This window comes from Colletotrichum siamense (assembly GCF_013390195.1).
Source record: "Colletotrichum siamense strain Cg363 chromosome Unknown KSG_Cg363_contig09, whole genome shotgun sequence".
NCBI classification, from domain to species: Eukaryota; Fungi; Ascomycota; class Sordariomycetes; order Glomerellales; family Glomerellaceae; genus Colletotrichum; species Colletotrichum siamense.
Genome location: NW_023501022.1, coordinates 3,763,795 through 3,778,627, shown reverse-complemented (window position 1 = coordinate 3,778,627; position 14,833 = coordinate 3,763,795). Strand labels below are relative to the sequence as shown.

The following is a 14,833-nucleotide window of genomic DNA, read 5'->3' as shown; positions in this document are numbered from 1 at the left end:
GAGCTTGCGCGAGAGGGCGGCGAGGTGGCCGGTTGTGCTGGTGAGCTCGTCGCGGGCCATGTCGCGGAGCTCGCTGTCCTTGGAGGAGAGCATGCCGGTGAGCTCGGCGATGGAGGCCTGGGCGGTTTCCCATTCGCGCAGGGCGGTGACGACGCTCGAGAGCTCGCCGATGCGGCGGGCGGTCTTGGAGTCGTAGTCGGTCTCGAGGGTCGCGGAGAGGTCGGCGTGTTCTTTTGCGAGGGTGCGCGCGCGTTGGAGGAGGGCTGGGGGGAGGGCTGTTTGGGTTTCTGGAGGGGTGTGTTAGTTTGGTGATGGAGGGGTCATTGGAGGGACGAGAGCTTGCCTGTGCTAGCACGGCGGATGAATTGGGTCGTCCTGGGTTTCAGGAACGAGCCCAGACACCGGCGGCAGACCCATGGTGCCGCGAGCATACTCGTTGCGCCGGGTTTGGTGAGGGAGGTGGGAATTGGGAAAGTAGGAGGGAAAAAAGTTGGGTGAGGCCACTGAAATTGTTTAAGCTGATCTACAAAAGCTCGGGCAGGTCCAAAAGTTTAGGTTGGCGCTGACCGTTGCGAGGGGTCCAATTGGCGGTGGGATTGCTTATGTAATAAGCATTTCCTGGGGTTCTATCATTGTCTCGACATTAATTCGCCTCACTTACAACGCTTCTTGCTGTAAGTGGTCTTTCATTTTCTGTTTCTGAATCTACGCTGTGCTCTTGAGTGAATGATTTGACACTTGTCTTTTGCGAGGAAATCTTCGCATTTTAATGCTCAGTCTCCTCGCGTGGGATCCATGCCTGATCGCCCTTCACGGAAGTACAGACATGCTTCTTCCCCACAGGGAAAATGACATACCTGCCCATAAGGGCTTCAATGCCGCTTTTTTCTCATGTTTTAGCCTTCAGAATCATGAGTATTATTTCATGAATTGACCCGGTGCCGTCTATATTGCCACGATACTTCACACGAGAGTCAGAAGCAGCCGTCGAAGGCAAATACAATGTCAGATGTCACCTATCCACCACTATTATTTTAGCCTCAATCTCAACTGCCAGCGTGTTCTTCATCGCCCAAATTCAGAGCTGTATCCTCACCTTCATTATGCGTCGTCTTTTCTTCAGCGAAGCTCGCAGCACCATGTTATATCGGCCATGTCGACATCCACTCGGGCCTTGACGCCGGCTCAAGGGAATTAAAGAGTCCGATGATGGCCTTCGCAAACGCATGAACGGGCCGGATTGGCTCGTCGCCTCGGTTGTACGCTGTGGATGCTGGCCCATTAGCGAAGCTTGGTCGTTTCTGGCCCATTTTCCGTCACTGCATCTTAAGGCTCTTGGCGCTGAAGCACAGAAGCCCCATTTGTTGTTTCTAGCGCAGCGCCCTTCCATGACATGACCTCTTTGCGATAACCCGCTCCCCACATCTTCCCGCGTGCCATGGAAGTCGGTGAGCGGACATGGCCCTCATCTATGATTGCAACTTTCAGCTGATGCTGCAGCCATCCCAAATACGATCAGGTTGAGGCTGGATTGGTCATCTTCGTGAACTAGCGTTCATGCCTGCCTATGTCGGGAAGACCCGCTCGCATGAAACTCACAACGGTAGGGCGTAGCTGTCGCAAACGAGACATCGTCGATGAGTCAATTCGCAAGCGCGGGCTGCATATATGAACCTCATGATTGACCAGTTCTAGACTCTTCAGTATTGTCATCATCAGTTTCACCCACAGTAATCCTTTTACTTACATTCAATTGAGTACACAAGAATCAACAAAATGGTTCTCGAACTCTACATCGCCAATAAGCGCTATTCCAGCTGGTCCATGAGACCCTGGGTCCTCCTCAAGGCCCTCGACATCCCCTTTGAAGAGCGCCTGCAATTGTTCAGCCCCGGCTACCGCCAACCAGCCTTCCTCTCCTTCTCCCCCTCCGGCAAGGTGCCCACCCTCGTCGATGGCGACATCACCGTCTGGGATTCCCTCGCGATCGCCGAATACGTCGCCGAATCACACCCCGGCGTCTGGCCGCAAGAGTCCAAGGCCGCCCGCGCATACGCGCGCAGCGCCGCGGCGGAGATGCACACCGGCTACGAGGCCCTGCGCGATCAGTACTCCATGAACGTTGCCCTGCGCATCGAGAGCGGCCCGCCCGATGCCGACGTGCAGCGCAACCTCGACCGTCTGGAGGAGGTGTGGACGCAGGGTCTGAAGAGGTTTGGGGGCCCGTGGGTGGCGGGTAAGGAGTTCTCTGCGGCAGATGCCTTCTTCGCGCCGGTCGCGACGAGGATTCAGACGTTTGGGCTTCCGCTGAAGGATCCCGAGGCCAAGGCGTATGTGCAGAGGTTGTTGGAGCATCCGGCGGTCAAGCAGTGGATCGAGGAGGGTATCGCGGAGAAGGCGAGGGAACCTTCCCACGAGGTCGATGTGTTGAGGGGGAGGAAGGTCCTGAAGGATTTGTCTGCATCTCAGTGAGCTTTATCTATTGGGTTTGAACAATGTTTGAGGGCTAGTGGTCTATTTTAGAGTGATAATTGAAGCGATGGTTGAAGCAAGACACGACGCACTGTCTTGTATTGCTCTGCGATAAATAATATGCAACGATTTTGATACTGAATGGTATAGAAAGCAATACCAGCATTTTCTCTTTCCATGGAATCACAACCCAGCGCTATAGCGGACTTCTCAAACAGTTTCGGGCTTGCGGCCAACAATGCAGTACCTGAAATCATTAGACTCGATATCCTCTCAAAAGGTGAATTAGGGGAGACTTACGCGGGCCAGTACGCATGGATACTCTTATCGTTAAAGTCCTTGCGGACTTCCGCAAGAAAGACTTCAACCTCGATCCTACTCCAGTTGTGGCCACGGGTCAACGCCGCCATCGAGAATCCCTCCAGTCCCTCCAACATGTTTGCATTCTCCCAGATGCCGATCTCCTTGTACTTGGGGTCCTTTGGCCAAGAGTTGGTAGGCCACTTCAGCACCGTGATGCTGACATCAACGAAGCCTGCGGCCGTCATGATGTCCTTAAGCGTGGGGCCTCGGACGAAGGGGCGGCCGAACTTCTCTGACGCCTCCATGAGCAAGTTGCACCATCTCATCAAGGCGCTCTCTGGCTTGAGGGTTCCGTCGTCGGATGTGGCAAAGAGGTCGATTTCTTGCAGTTCGACGTAGCCTCCCGGCTTCAGGTTCCTTTAATTTCGGTCAATCATAGGCGTAGACCATGAGTTAAGGGGGCACGAGACTCACTCGTAGCATTTACGCAGATACACCGACCAATCTCCAATGCTCGATGTCATGACACGGCTGTGGATGTAGTCAAATGGCAGCGAGTATGTCCACTCATCTTCGAGGTCGTCAATCTCGAACTTAACGTTCGGAGGCACACTGGACATCGTCAGGTCTCTATTCAGCAATGGGGGCGGCTCCGGCACAGCACGTACAATCCCGGTTGAATTGGGGACAGATCGGTACCAATGACCTGGGACGCCGTTTAGTAAACACCACGTATGGAGCTGGAATTCAACATACCTCGGCCTCAGGATGTTCGTCTCCGAAGTGCATGGCCCAAATACCCGTGCCAGTCCCGATATCAAGAACTCGGGTGGGTTTGGAGCTTCCCAGGCAAGGTGGAGCAACTCCAAGCCTGTCATCAAGCGAAATCATCCAAATTTGAAACTCCATATCTGATCTCTACATTAGCACAACACCGAATGGTCTTCTTTCCACTTATCGCACCCAATCTGTCACTCTCCCGCTCGTCGTTGGGGAAAATGTATTCTAAGACTCGTGTCAGTGCAAGCTATGTCGGCTGGTTCCATTCGAACGTACTTCCATCTTTGTACCGATGGTAGGTCCTGCCATTTTCCTGGCGGTAGTCGAACAAGGATGGGCGGAGACTCTCAGTTGATGGAGCGAGACTCTACAAGACTATTTGTTAGTGAACTGGGCGAAAGTCGTCTTCGGCGCCAAGAAGCTCAGGACGTGCGACTCCCAAAGATTCGAGGTGAAGCGTACTCTTCCGTCTACCGACTGGCCCTCTTCCTCCTCGGTGTCGTCGGCGGTGAGCACATTTTCAGGGTTGTTTTCAGGCTGGACTTCAGGCTGGACGGCAGCGTCTGCTGGCGTAGGCTCGCGGTTTGGCGAGTCAGGCGAGCCTGGGTTGCTGGGTGGTGCTGTAGACATCGCTTAGAGCTCGCGCACGCTGGCCGATTCGACTGACGCTTTGCGGCGAAGATGGCGAGGATGATGAAGAGGAAGGAGAAGAAACCCGGTTCCTGGAACCTGTCAGAATAAGGACGCGGGGCAATCACGGCTTTTGTGACGGCTTTTCGATCAGACCATGCAGCGGTCCAAGTAAGACCCCTGCTCTCGGCCCAATGGTACCCTGCGCACACCCAACATTCATGCGCGCTCTCACCGTGAAGAATTGGGGTGGAGCTACAAATCTGACGTGCGAATGAGAATCTCAACAGGTAGGGGTTGCAGAAGAATACACCTTCACGGCACATCTTTAGTGTGTTCTCTGCAGGACTCAGATTGCCACGTTCGCAGCAGGCTCTCTGGGCGGATGATACGCGGCACGGACAGGGTCCGGAGACAGCAACTGCCAGGCCTCTGCCGGACCATAGAACCCCCCATGTTCAGCGCCCGAACCCTAGGATCGCTTGTGTTTGTTCGAGATCTGAATAACTTCGCCAAAGTCCCAAAGTTATCCGAAGTTTGACGTAGCACGAAGGGTGCGCCGCAGAAACCGATTTCTTCTTCTGGATGGAAATGTGGACGCCATTGGCTGCTGCACACAGGGATCAAGGAGTGTCAGCGCTGTAACTAGCAACTTACATAGCACCGATGAACTCCGAATAAGCGTTCATGAACCCGCTGATTATTCGACATTTTTTATCCTCTGAAATAACTGCTCCCAGCAACTTTAGGCCCTACAAAATAAAATGAATGCTGTTCCGCAAACATCAAATAGTCAGTTCATAAACTCAGTCACTGCTGGACACGGTGTATCGGAGATGGTTGTTTCTCTGAGAGATGCAATATGTACAGTGAACAAGAAGCCTCAGAAGTCATGACACAACAAGACCCGAGAACATGAGCTTCCGGCCCAGCCCTTTCCACATCCACCATTTAGTTAGGGTTGCAGTAGAAGCATCCCATGTTATTGCTGATGCCAGCGGCCAAGTTGCCGCCGGGGTTTCTGAAGATCTGGTGAGAGAAGCGAGTTGGATCACATGCGTTGCCGCTGTATCATGAGATGTTAGAACTTAAACAATACATCAGAGTCTTTTTACAGAGATATAGCAAGAAACATACCCGTGAAAGTCGCACCAACCACCCGAGTCCGGTCCAACCGAACTGATACGGGAAACCCAATAAGAGTCAGGGTATATAGCGACGCTAATGGGGTAGCAACCATAGTAACATTCGCCGCCGAAGTTGTCGAGGTCGCACATGTATACGCCCTCGCAAATACGCTTGTTCAAGCTACGGGCGACGTTGTAATCGCTATCGGACTTGAGCTTAGCGACCTCGGCCTTGAGCTCCTTATAGGGGAGGGGCCCGGCGAGGACGTAAGACTCAGCATCGCCGGAGGGAGCGGGGCTGGGAGCGGCGGCGGCGAAGGTCGCGGAAAGGAGAGCGATGAATGAAGAGGCACGCATATTGGCTAATTTTGATGGGTAAAGTCTTGAAATGTGAAGGCTGAGTTGGGTGACGTAGAGTTGTGATGAAGAGAGTTGAGCTGGGCGGGATGAACGGCCCGTTATATACGACACATATGACACCCACGAATCTGGCTTACAACGACTCCACGGAGAAGCTGCAAATGATAATCACGGCCATGGAAGCGGCAGCTTAGCCCTGCCGACGGTGGCTTTGCGGCTGCTTCCACCGGCATTTGCCAGAAGCAGATGTGGTGATCCACTTGGATTGGGCCATCTCCAGACCTTCACGAGTTTCGGTGGATTCAGTTGAAGATACAAGGCTTTTCACGACCATCTAGCTGCTGACGAAGGATCAGAATGAAGCCACATCCTTCAAGGGATAACAATAGATGGCAGGGTGCTTTAGAGTTTTGACCCCGGTTTAGAAGGATCTTAACCCACTGAACACGACACGGAGCTTCCTTCCGGTTGTGTCGGCTGCTGCTCAAATACGATAAGGTGTTGAGATAGAAGATATGTGACTGGAGTTGTCGAAAGGCGAAGCGAGTCCAGCATCATGTGGATAGGATATCGAATACATCGCCTCATAGGGAATAAGTTGGCAGGGATGGCCAATGTAGGTGCCTAGAGCCATGGGGATCCCACGACTAGTCACTTGTAAAGCCCAGGACATCTCAATCTAGAGAAGGCAATGGTATCCCTGGAGTGGGAATACGCAGAACTATTCTCGGCCGGCTGGGCGGTGAGGGTCCCGGTGAATGATGGCCCGGAGCCACGTCCGATTGTGAACCACCTGTGAAGTAAGTTAGCACTATGTGTGTTCCTGGCTCTTGGCCCATGTGACAAACGAAGACTGAAAAGAAACCAAACAACTTTGAATTCGCTGTGATTTGACACTGCGTCTTCTTACCGAGAGTACCCTCGCATCTGAGAAGGAAGCTTACCTTGACTATGTTCAAATGTTCATTGATTTGTTCAGCGGAGCAGGTAGGCTGTTCTCCACCATGCTCAGTAGCAGGTGGATCAGCGGATGCTTCCTACCCGCATGGATCGAGCCGTAGCGGAGCTAACGGATGTGATGTCCGTTTCCTAGTAGGCGGAGCAGTTTGGCAAGCTTGAGCAAGGCTTTATAGACGGCTGGTATTCATCTTTAAAGAGTACCAAATTGTGCACAACAGCTTCCGATTCCATCTTGGGATGACTCAAAGCTCGTTGTGATTGTGTAAGAATCAACAGCTTCCGCTGCGGCGAGTGTCACGGAATTGGGAAGGAAATTCAATATCCGTCCCCGACCACGAAGATTCATTGAATTCGTGTATGCTTTAGCCCACATATTCTTGAAGGATTCAGATCCTGTGGTGCTATCATGATGGCAGCTGAGAAATCTGGGCTTGGAGAATGCCGCCGACGTTGCGGGTGAGAGCCGTCTCCACCACGGCCGTTCTAACAGGAGCTCGTATTGCAGTATTTGGCTTCTGGGGTGTATCAAAATGCAGATGGTTAAATTATACCGGCTCTGATGATGGACGTCTGTAACAAGCAAACATTGTTACATCGCACTACAATACTGCAAAACATTGCGCGACACGTCAAATCAGCTGGAAGTCAATGACAGTAAAGTTGTGCGGCGCTGAAGAATTTGGTGAGTGTGGGCTTGGTGGAGTGGGCACCGTCCCGTGTGGGTCGCGTATCGTCGGCTAGCGCCCACAACACGAAGAATCATTCATAAGTGACAAATTTACTCCGACCATCATCAAGCAGCAAGCTTGAGATCAGCCCTGATGGTCTAGCGGTATGATTCTCCCTTAGGGTTGTCATTTGACGATTCATTCTGGGAGAGGTCCCAGGTTCGATCCCTGGTTAGGGCCCATTTCTTTTGCTTTTTGCCCGAACTGACTGTTATCTTGTTGTGATGGCCTCATTGATGGCCTGGGCTGAGTTTTGGCACGTTTGACGGCTGTTGGTGCTGCCGTCCGGCCTGGCCAATAGGGGCTGTGCACCAAGGCAGCAGCAGCAGCGACAGCTTTGCAGGCGGTTATGAGGCCTTTCAGGGCATGTGCTGTCCAACGTGCAAGAAGGGACCGAGGTGGTATTGTGTTGGTTGGGACACTCATCGTCCAACCGGCAAAGTGACGCTTTGGATTGGTTATGATGATGGTTGGCGGTCATATGTTGGGCCAACAAGGACTGCAGATGATGAGACAGGTAGGCAGAGCAGCAACGGCTACTGGTCCAATAAGGCAGACTTCATGTCGGAGGCCGACGAGATCGACATGGCTGTCCACCCTTCCAGAAAGTCGTTCAAAGCTCGGCTTGTCCTCATTTCCGCTGTGCTTAAGACTGACGTGCATTTTCGATTTACATTCCAGATTCCATTGAGCATCGCAGCGCACAATTCCTACAACTCTCAAGAAGATTTTCGCGTCACACAGCTATAAGATGGATTGCAATAATTTTCTTGAGTGTCTCCTTGGCCGAGCTCCGATCGCTAAAGATGCGCAGCATATGATCGATCAGAAAGCGTCCGGAGTCGTCTCGAAGGAACCGGTAAGATCAAGCGAGGAGGTCGCATCCGAGTTCATCGACATCCTTCGCACAGCCGAGAAGGGAGGCAAGGACCTGGAGCGACGACTCCGGAACATCGTGACGACGAACTCTTGGACCGAAAATCTCGCCAAATTCATCCTCAGCGGTGTCGAAGGTCTTGTCCGCCACCGTGATACCTTCGGCCAGGTTGTGAAGGAAGCGATGGACAAGTCGACCGACTTGGCGCAGCAGGTCTTCGGCTTTGTGAATGAGCATCCTGTCCTCGTCACCGTCATTGCCATTGGCATATTGGTCATCATCGCCCCTTGGGTCATTGAGGCGTTGGGTTTTGGTGAACTTGGTCCAGTAGCCGGTAAATTTATCTGTCCATTTCTGTGGGCAATGAAGTTCACTTCTGATAGACACCTTTGCCTCCTGGTGGCAAGCTCGATATGCAGGCTACGTCCCCAAGAGATCCTTGTTCTCTTTCCTCCAGCGCCTCGGCATGACTTGGAGTTGACTCCTTGCTTCAGCATGGAAGATGGTGCGGGTGAGAGCCAGATTGTGATGGCCGGAAGGGAGGATCTGCGGAAAAGTTTCAAGCTGATGAGCGACGCCTGCACTCACACAGAATATTAGACTGAAGCTTGGTTTCTAGGATTCCTTGGTATCATTGGACTGTATCTCGCGAACTCAAGCTATTGAAAGTTTAGCTGGTCGGCCTCCGAACGCATGCGTCCAAATTATTGCCGGCCAGTCTTGACCTCGTGTAGTATGGCATTACACGTCACACGTGAACGTCTCTCGGGCTCGATCACCGAGACGGCCGCGACGCACCTTTTAGTGCAGCAGCCCCGAGACTTATATATTCTGCCATTCCCAGACGGCAGAGGAAGTCTTGTAGACCAGCTCCAATCCATTTCTTAATCTACCTTAGATATAAGTCGCCCTTCCCGCCGTCATGATTCGATTCCTATCTGTTCTCGAGGCCATAGTTGCCGGCATCACTCTGGCATTCGCATTTTCCGGCTTTTTGGTAGGTGTTAGATCTTGGATCAAGAAGAGTCGCCTCGCTTGCTCTGACACTCTCGAAAAGACCGCCTTGCTTGCTCTTTTCATTTGAGCTTTCGCAGAGTCCGTCGCGACATGTCCCTCAGTCACGTTATCATGGATATTCATGGGGAGGATTCAGTCACGAAGCAGAGGAAATTCATAGAAGCACTCAAGTACACTGAATTGCCGGAAATTATTAGCCTCTCAGGAAGCAAAGGCAAACTTATTTACATTTTTTGCTGGGAGCAAGAAATTTGAAGGGTCTAGCAATGCTTCCATCGTCACTTCCAGCGTCACGAAATGTGAACACCTCGGCAGGGTGCCAGTGATCTCAGAATGCTATGAGATGTTCCAGCGACCAGAAGCGCACCTTAAGCAAACAGATCTATCCATAAATTTCGATTGAGTTCCACCTGTGCGCTTGGTTGGGGTGGAAGCTTGATGTAGTCGGCCTCCTGCATGGATGCAGCCTCACTGGGCCTCTCCCTGGTCATCGCCTCACACCTGCATTCCTCGTTGGCCTGCCATGCGGCCTGCGCCCACCATGGGATTGAACTCACTAGATCTCGTTTGATATTATAAAAGACTTTTTCCACTTAGCTCAGACATAAGGACAATGACGACTGCATCAAGGCATAGGCTTTGGCCCTGGGGCTGACACGAACATACATATATACGTGCTCTTCGCCTGGCTTCGTTTTAAGTCCTACCCAGCTTCTCTGCACGGTAGCAAGATCATCTCACACTATTTCTCAATACTTTTTCACTCAGTACCAATCAACCTCTTCACATCCTGACCACAATGCTCTGGCTTCTTGGCCCGATCCTCGCCGTGATTGGGTTCGGTGCACTGGGGCCCATCGGTGGTGAGTGCCGGGCGCAGAGTGTCTCTCAACTTCCAACGTAAGCCATCTGACGATACAAATCCAGGCTCGTTTGCTGCCTGGTTTCAATCAGTCTTCTACGGTGGTTTCGTCCCCGCCGGTGGACTCTTCGCTTTGTTGCAGTCATTAGCCATGGCCTGATTCTGCGATCAGTCCTGGACGTCAAGTTGATGGGCTGGATGGTGCGTCGTTTTACTGCCTGTTCCCGAAACTCTAGAGGTTGTGTGATAGTCAAGTGGGGGAGACTGTGGCCATGTGCTTTGTCAGGGCGGGTCTGAGGTTGAGGACGGACGAAATGTATGTCTCTGACAGCCATGAGGGAATCGTTTGTGTTGTTGTCTCGCTTGTTGGCAGAGGCACCGTCGGGAAATGTCCTCCTCTTTCTCTCAACGACCAACAGAGCTGTGTGAGGAGTGGCTCGGCGGAGACAAAACTGCAAGTACCCCGAATCATATCAAGATGGTCCTAGAAACTTAGGATGACCTTTTGAACATGCCTGCAACGTTTTTTATATGAGGTTTCCCTCAAGCTCACTCAGCTGCGCAAATGGGTGACCAACCATCCAGAATCATCGCTCCGCATCAGAATCCAACCTTCTCTTATCACGCAAACAAGAAGCGACTCTGAATATGATGCCCCTGCAAGAAATAGCTCGCCGCTTGACGGTTGGATTGGTAACCGCCATCCTAGCGTCCCGACAGGCTGACTTGGCTGTGTGCCAAAGAATCTTGTATGGCTTACACCTTGTGTGCTTGACGGTGGGTAAGTTTTGAGTATTGCGATGAGTAATTCGAGTACATGCTGAGATATTAGAACGATACCCCGATTTCCCACCCCAGTACTTACATTTGGCTCTCCCGCCTTCCTTCTACTGTGTTATTTGCATTGATCTCTATGTGCTTTATCGCGACAGCCAACGACAACGACAGATGTGCAACAAACACTTTGACGCGCCGTTGGATGTGGTGCTCGAGTAGGAGAAAGGTCGTCCTTGGTTTCGGGACACAAGAGCTCGACGGCAGTTTCACCCAGACAAAAAGCTGTCTCCCAAGCAAGCCAACCCAGTCAATCTTTTCCTTCTCACAATTCCTCGCCTCACAGCCGCAAACAAAAACAAGAATCTTCTTGCACAACAAAGACAGCACCTCTTTCTCAACACACGATGATCCGGCGAATTCACGAACTTGCTGCCAACTGGGTCCAGGGATGGATATCCGACTTCCTCTTTGGCTCGATTCTCATTGTCATTCCTCTTCGTCTCATCGCTGGTAAGCTTCCCCCCTGAATGCTTGCAGGATTGGAAAAGTATGAGCTGATGATTGCTTAAGGCTCCATTACCGCTTGGTGGCAGTCTCTGTACGGCGGCTTCGTCCCCACCAAAAGTATCCTCGCGGGGCTTCAGCGCCTGGGCATGATTCTTGAAGTCCTGGGTCCCTTTGCAGGTAAGATCATGAGCCTTCACAAACCATTGTCTTGATCCTGGTCATGGAGACTGACGCAGAATCCCAGACATGCTTGGGGTTTGGTTCTGCGACTGGATCGGCGGACTCATCTCTACCAGGCCCCTCTTCGGCAAGATTTGGCGATTCTTCATGAGCTGTCTCTTTTTCTAAGGCGCGTGGTTGGCGATTGGAGATCCAGGGGTGTAATGGTACAGCTAGAGTGGGTGGAATCGTCTGCATGGCAAGATTGTGGACCGTAAGAAGTCTTCTCCATAGCTGAATCAAGTCCGCGTCCCAGCCTCTGAAGTCGATGAGGACTCTGTCGAGACCTGAGTGAATGGCCGTGAACGCACTACTGACCGTTGACCTATCCCATCCTCATTGTTCTTTCTAGATTTGCCAAAACCCAAGTCCTCCTTTGCTCCTCCTCACCATCCCTCTCCAAACACAATATTTTCACCAAAACAACTCACACCAGCAACAGACTCACACAACACCAGGATGACTTCAACTATTCTACCAACCCTCAAGAGATGGGTCACAGCCCTCGCCGAGACCTACTTCTGGCTCTTCGCCCTGTACCTCACCATGTGGTTCACGATGGCCTTCGGCAAGATTCTGGTCTGGCTGATTCTGCTGATCTTGGGCTACCGTGACGGTCAAGGCCCGGTCTGCGGTATGTTTTTCTCTCGGAATTCTGGGTGGGTTTCCGCGTCCAGAGCTGTACTGACTTTGATCTGGATAGGTTCGCCGGCCTGGTTGTTGGATATCTACTTCCCCGAGGAGGAGATCGTCGCGGGCGTTCGGTTCGGAGTCTTCCTGTTCTTCGTTGCTTGCTGGGTCGGCATCTTGTGATGGAATAAGATCACGAGACTCAACGGGGGCTTGGCAATATGGACATGGGAAGGCTCGTGGATGGAGATTGCAATGGCCGCGGCCTATTTCAACGGGATCGAGGAATACGGTCGGCCAGAGGGGTTCATCAACGGCAAAGCCAAGACAGGTTTACTTTTCTAGGGTACCCAGCTACCAGGTTGTGTCCAAAATAACAGGGAAGAAGTCCAAGCAGTCTTTATGAATGATGTACAGTGTTATCATTATCAGTTTTTCCCTAACCTCAAAACGCCCGAACAAGCCATCCCGCAGGGGAATCGTGGAAAGCATTGCATAACTATTCCTCCGCAATGCCAGCGAACGCCTCCTTGTCCTTCCCCGCGCCCTCGTCATCCGTCACGGGGGTCGTCGTATTCCACACATCCTGCTTCAGCGCCTTCTCCTCCTCGTCCTCGACCACGCCAAACTTGGTGACGCTGAACTCGGGCATGCGCCGGCGCTCCTTGCTCAGGATGCCGCCGCTCTTGCCCACCCTGCGCCGGCGCTCCTGCTCCGCGTCGCGCTTCACGGCCGCCATCTCGCCCGCGGCGTCGAGCATCGTGCCCTCGAGGCTGAGGTAGCCGTGGTCGCCGCTGACGCCGACGTCGAAGGCCTTGATGCGGAACCTGACGCGGCCCTTGACCTTCTCGCCGGCGCCGTCGACCCAGAAGCCCGTGGTGTGGATCTGGCGCACGGCGCCGTGCTCGTCCTCGGCCGCCTGCGCCTCGGCGGCGTCCTCCTCCGCGGCGAAGGGGTCGGCGACGTACTGCGCGGCCTCGGCGGAGTCGGCGTGCACCCAGCGCCACTCGGCCGGCAGGCGCGCGGACTCGATGCTAGCGTTGAACTTGCTCCAGCACACGACGCCGATGTGGCCCTCATTCTCGAGGTTGATGACGCCCTCCATCCAGGCGCCGCGGCGGGGGACGAAGAGGTCGACGTCGACGGTGACGTAGCCGAATCCGACGGCGTACTCGTCGACGGAGACGAGGTCGCAGCGCTGGCTGTCCGAGGTGGCGGCGCCGCGGCGGCCGGGCTGCTCCGAGACGGCGATGTTGCGGAAGGCGAGGAGGACGCCCTTGAAGTCGGGGACGTAGCGGTTCACGAGGGGCTCGAGGTGCTGCGTCGCGGCGGCGGTGCAGGGCGTGTCCCAGCCTATGGGGTAGATGGGGAGGTATAGCGAGACGGTCTGGGTGTAGAAGGGGAACTGCGGCTTGGAGGGTGCGTCGGGGGGCTGGTGGGCTCGGGATGTCGATTTCGTTTCCGCGGGGGCGTCGACGTCCATCGCGTTCTCGTCGTCGGCGTCGGCTGCTTCTGGCTCGGCGACGGCGGCCGCCTTGGACTTTTTGCTCTTCTTCTCCTTCTTCTCGTTCGCGGGGGTGTCGGCTGAGACCTCCCCGAGGCCTTGTGACTTGCGCTTCTTCTTCTTGTCCTTCTTCTCCTTGCGCTCGGCGTCGGATGCGTCCTCGTCGGCTTCGGCCTCGTCTGTCGACTTCCTGTGCTTGTCCTTCTTGTGTTTGCGCTTCTTCTCGGACGACGGCTCGCCATTGGTCGTGGAGGCGGCTACGGAGAGGTCCTGCGAGGCGGCGGGGGTATCATCGTCGCTGTTGTTGTCGTCGTCCTTTGGCACCACGCTCTTGGAGCGCTTGTGCTTGCGCTCCTCGCCCTCGACAGCATCCTCCTCGCGCGAGCGCTTCTTCTCCTTCTTGTCCTTTTTGCTCTTCTTGTCGGACTTGTGCCCGTTCGTGACGGGGGAGTCAATTGCCGCCATGGCTGCGGCTGGGGAGCTGTGTGTTGAATCGGGCGGGTCGCGGAGGACGCTGGTTCCCTTGATCTTCTTTTTTTGGGCAAAAAAAGTTCCAGCGTACGGTCGGCCAAAAAAAATTTCGAGGCAAGAGTTCACCGATCGGTGGTGGGGTCGCCCGTCTCCCGCGCTGGGCCCGTCAGCCTCTCAGACAACACCGTCCGGGCAGGGGTCCATTGGTTGGTGCAAAGGTACGTACCCAACGTGGTGCGAGTCGGGGGGAGGCTGCCTTGACCGCCTGCTTTATCTGGACAGGTGCTCATGAAAGGACGTATTTTCGCGAGAAGCAAGTCGAGAAAGTACTGGGATAAATCAATTGAACGGACCTTGAATTCTGGAGTTATCTGGAACTTAGTGGAGTTATTTTGGGTTACCAGCGACGGCAGGTTGGGGATATGATTTTTTGAAGGGCGCCGAAGTGCGCGCAACACCAGATGCGCAGCGGGGATCAATGGCAGCTGAGCTCTCGCATCCAAGTTCCCCTCTTGTAGCTCCTCCACTTGCCCACCACGTCTTGGGATGGCGTCAGTTCCCGAAGGGGTCGGAGCTCGACTTACAAATGCGAGTTTCAGCGGGGTGACT

General features: G+C 53.7%; 8 protein-coding genes across 8 annotated transcripts; 5 read left to right on the top strand and 3 right to left on the bottom strand.

Annotated features, from left to right (window-relative positions):
* Positions 1-1,776: 1,776 nt before the first annotated feature.
* GST1 (Glutathione S-transferase 1) lies at positions 1,777-2,472 on the top strand (the record flags this gene model as incomplete). The annotated part of the gene is made up of 1 exon (XM_036645583.1): positions 1,777-2,472. The coding sequence occupies one exon, from the start codon at positions 1,777-1,779 to the stop codon at positions 2,470-2,472; it is 696 nt and encodes a 231-aa protein (XP_036489807.1).
* Positions 2,473-2,682: 210 nt separating this feature from the next.
* On the bottom strand, positions 2,683-4,185 carry CGCS363_v013733 (Secondary metabolism regulator LAE1; the record flags this gene model as incomplete). The annotated part of the gene is made up of 8 exons (XM_036645582.1): positions 2,683-2,719; positions 2,773-3,192; positions 3,250-3,387; positions 3,444-3,481; positions 3,532-3,686; positions 3,739-3,780; positions 3,832-3,922; positions 4,018-4,185. The coding sequence occupies 8 exons, from the start codon at positions 4,183-4,185 to the stop codon at positions 2,683-2,685; spliced, it is 1,089 nt and encodes a 362-aa protein (XP_036489763.1).
* A 951-nt stretch (positions 4,186-5,136) lies between these two features.
* Positions 5,137-5,669, bottom strand: CGCS363_v013732 (uncharacterized protein; the record flags this gene model as incomplete). The annotated part of the gene is made up of 2 exons (XM_036645581.1): positions 5,137-5,251; positions 5,323-5,669. 2 exons carry the CDS (start codon positions 5,667-5,669, stop codon positions 5,137-5,139), a joined length of 462 nt encoding a protein of 153 aa, XP_036489309.1.
* A 2,442-nt stretch (positions 5,670-8,111) lies between these two features.
* On the top strand, positions 8,112-8,718 carry CGCS363_v013731 (uncharacterized protein; the record flags this gene model as incomplete). The annotated part of the gene is made up of 2 exons (XM_036645580.1): positions 8,112-8,571; positions 8,621-8,718. The coding sequence occupies 2 exons, from the start codon at positions 8,112-8,114 to the stop codon at positions 8,716-8,718; spliced, it is 558 nt and encodes a 185-aa protein (XP_036489308.1).
* Positions 8,719-10,764: 2,046 nt separating this feature from the next.
* On the top strand, positions 10,765-11,112 carry CGCS363_v013730 (uncharacterized protein; the record flags this gene model as incomplete). Its single annotated transcript, XM_036645579.1, has 2 exons — positions 10,765-10,897; positions 10,949-11,112. 2 exons carry the CDS (start codon positions 10,765-10,767, stop codon positions 11,110-11,112), a joined length of 297 nt encoding a protein of 98 aa, XP_036489307.1.
* A 185-nt stretch (positions 11,113-11,297) lies between these two features.
* CGCS363_v013729 (uncharacterized protein) lies at positions 11,298-11,748 on the top strand (the record flags this gene model as incomplete). Its single annotated transcript, XM_036645578.1, has 3 exons — positions 11,298-11,403; positions 11,464-11,577; positions 11,645-11,748. The coding sequence occupies 3 exons, from the start codon at positions 11,298-11,300 to the stop codon at positions 11,746-11,748; spliced, it is 324 nt and encodes a 107-aa protein (XP_036489871.1).
* Positions 11,749-12,078: 330 nt separating this feature from the next.
* On the top strand, positions 12,079-12,432 carry CGCS363_v013728 (uncharacterized protein; the record flags this gene model as incomplete). Its single annotated transcript, XM_036645577.1, has 2 exons — positions 12,079-12,253; positions 12,323-12,432. 2 exons carry the CDS (start codon positions 12,079-12,081, stop codon positions 12,430-12,432), a joined length of 285 nt encoding a protein of 94 aa, XP_036489872.1.
* Positions 12,433-12,748: 316 nt separating this feature from the next.
* Positions 12,749-14,218, bottom strand: RPA43 (DNA-directed RNA polymerase I subunit RPA43; the record flags this gene model as incomplete). The annotated part of the gene is made up of 1 exon (XM_036645576.1): positions 12,749-14,218. The coding sequence occupies one exon, from the start codon at positions 14,216-14,218 to the stop codon at positions 12,749-12,751; it is 1,470 nt and encodes a 489-aa protein (XP_036489873.1).
* Between the last annotated feature and the right edge of the window lie 615 nt (positions 14,219-14,833).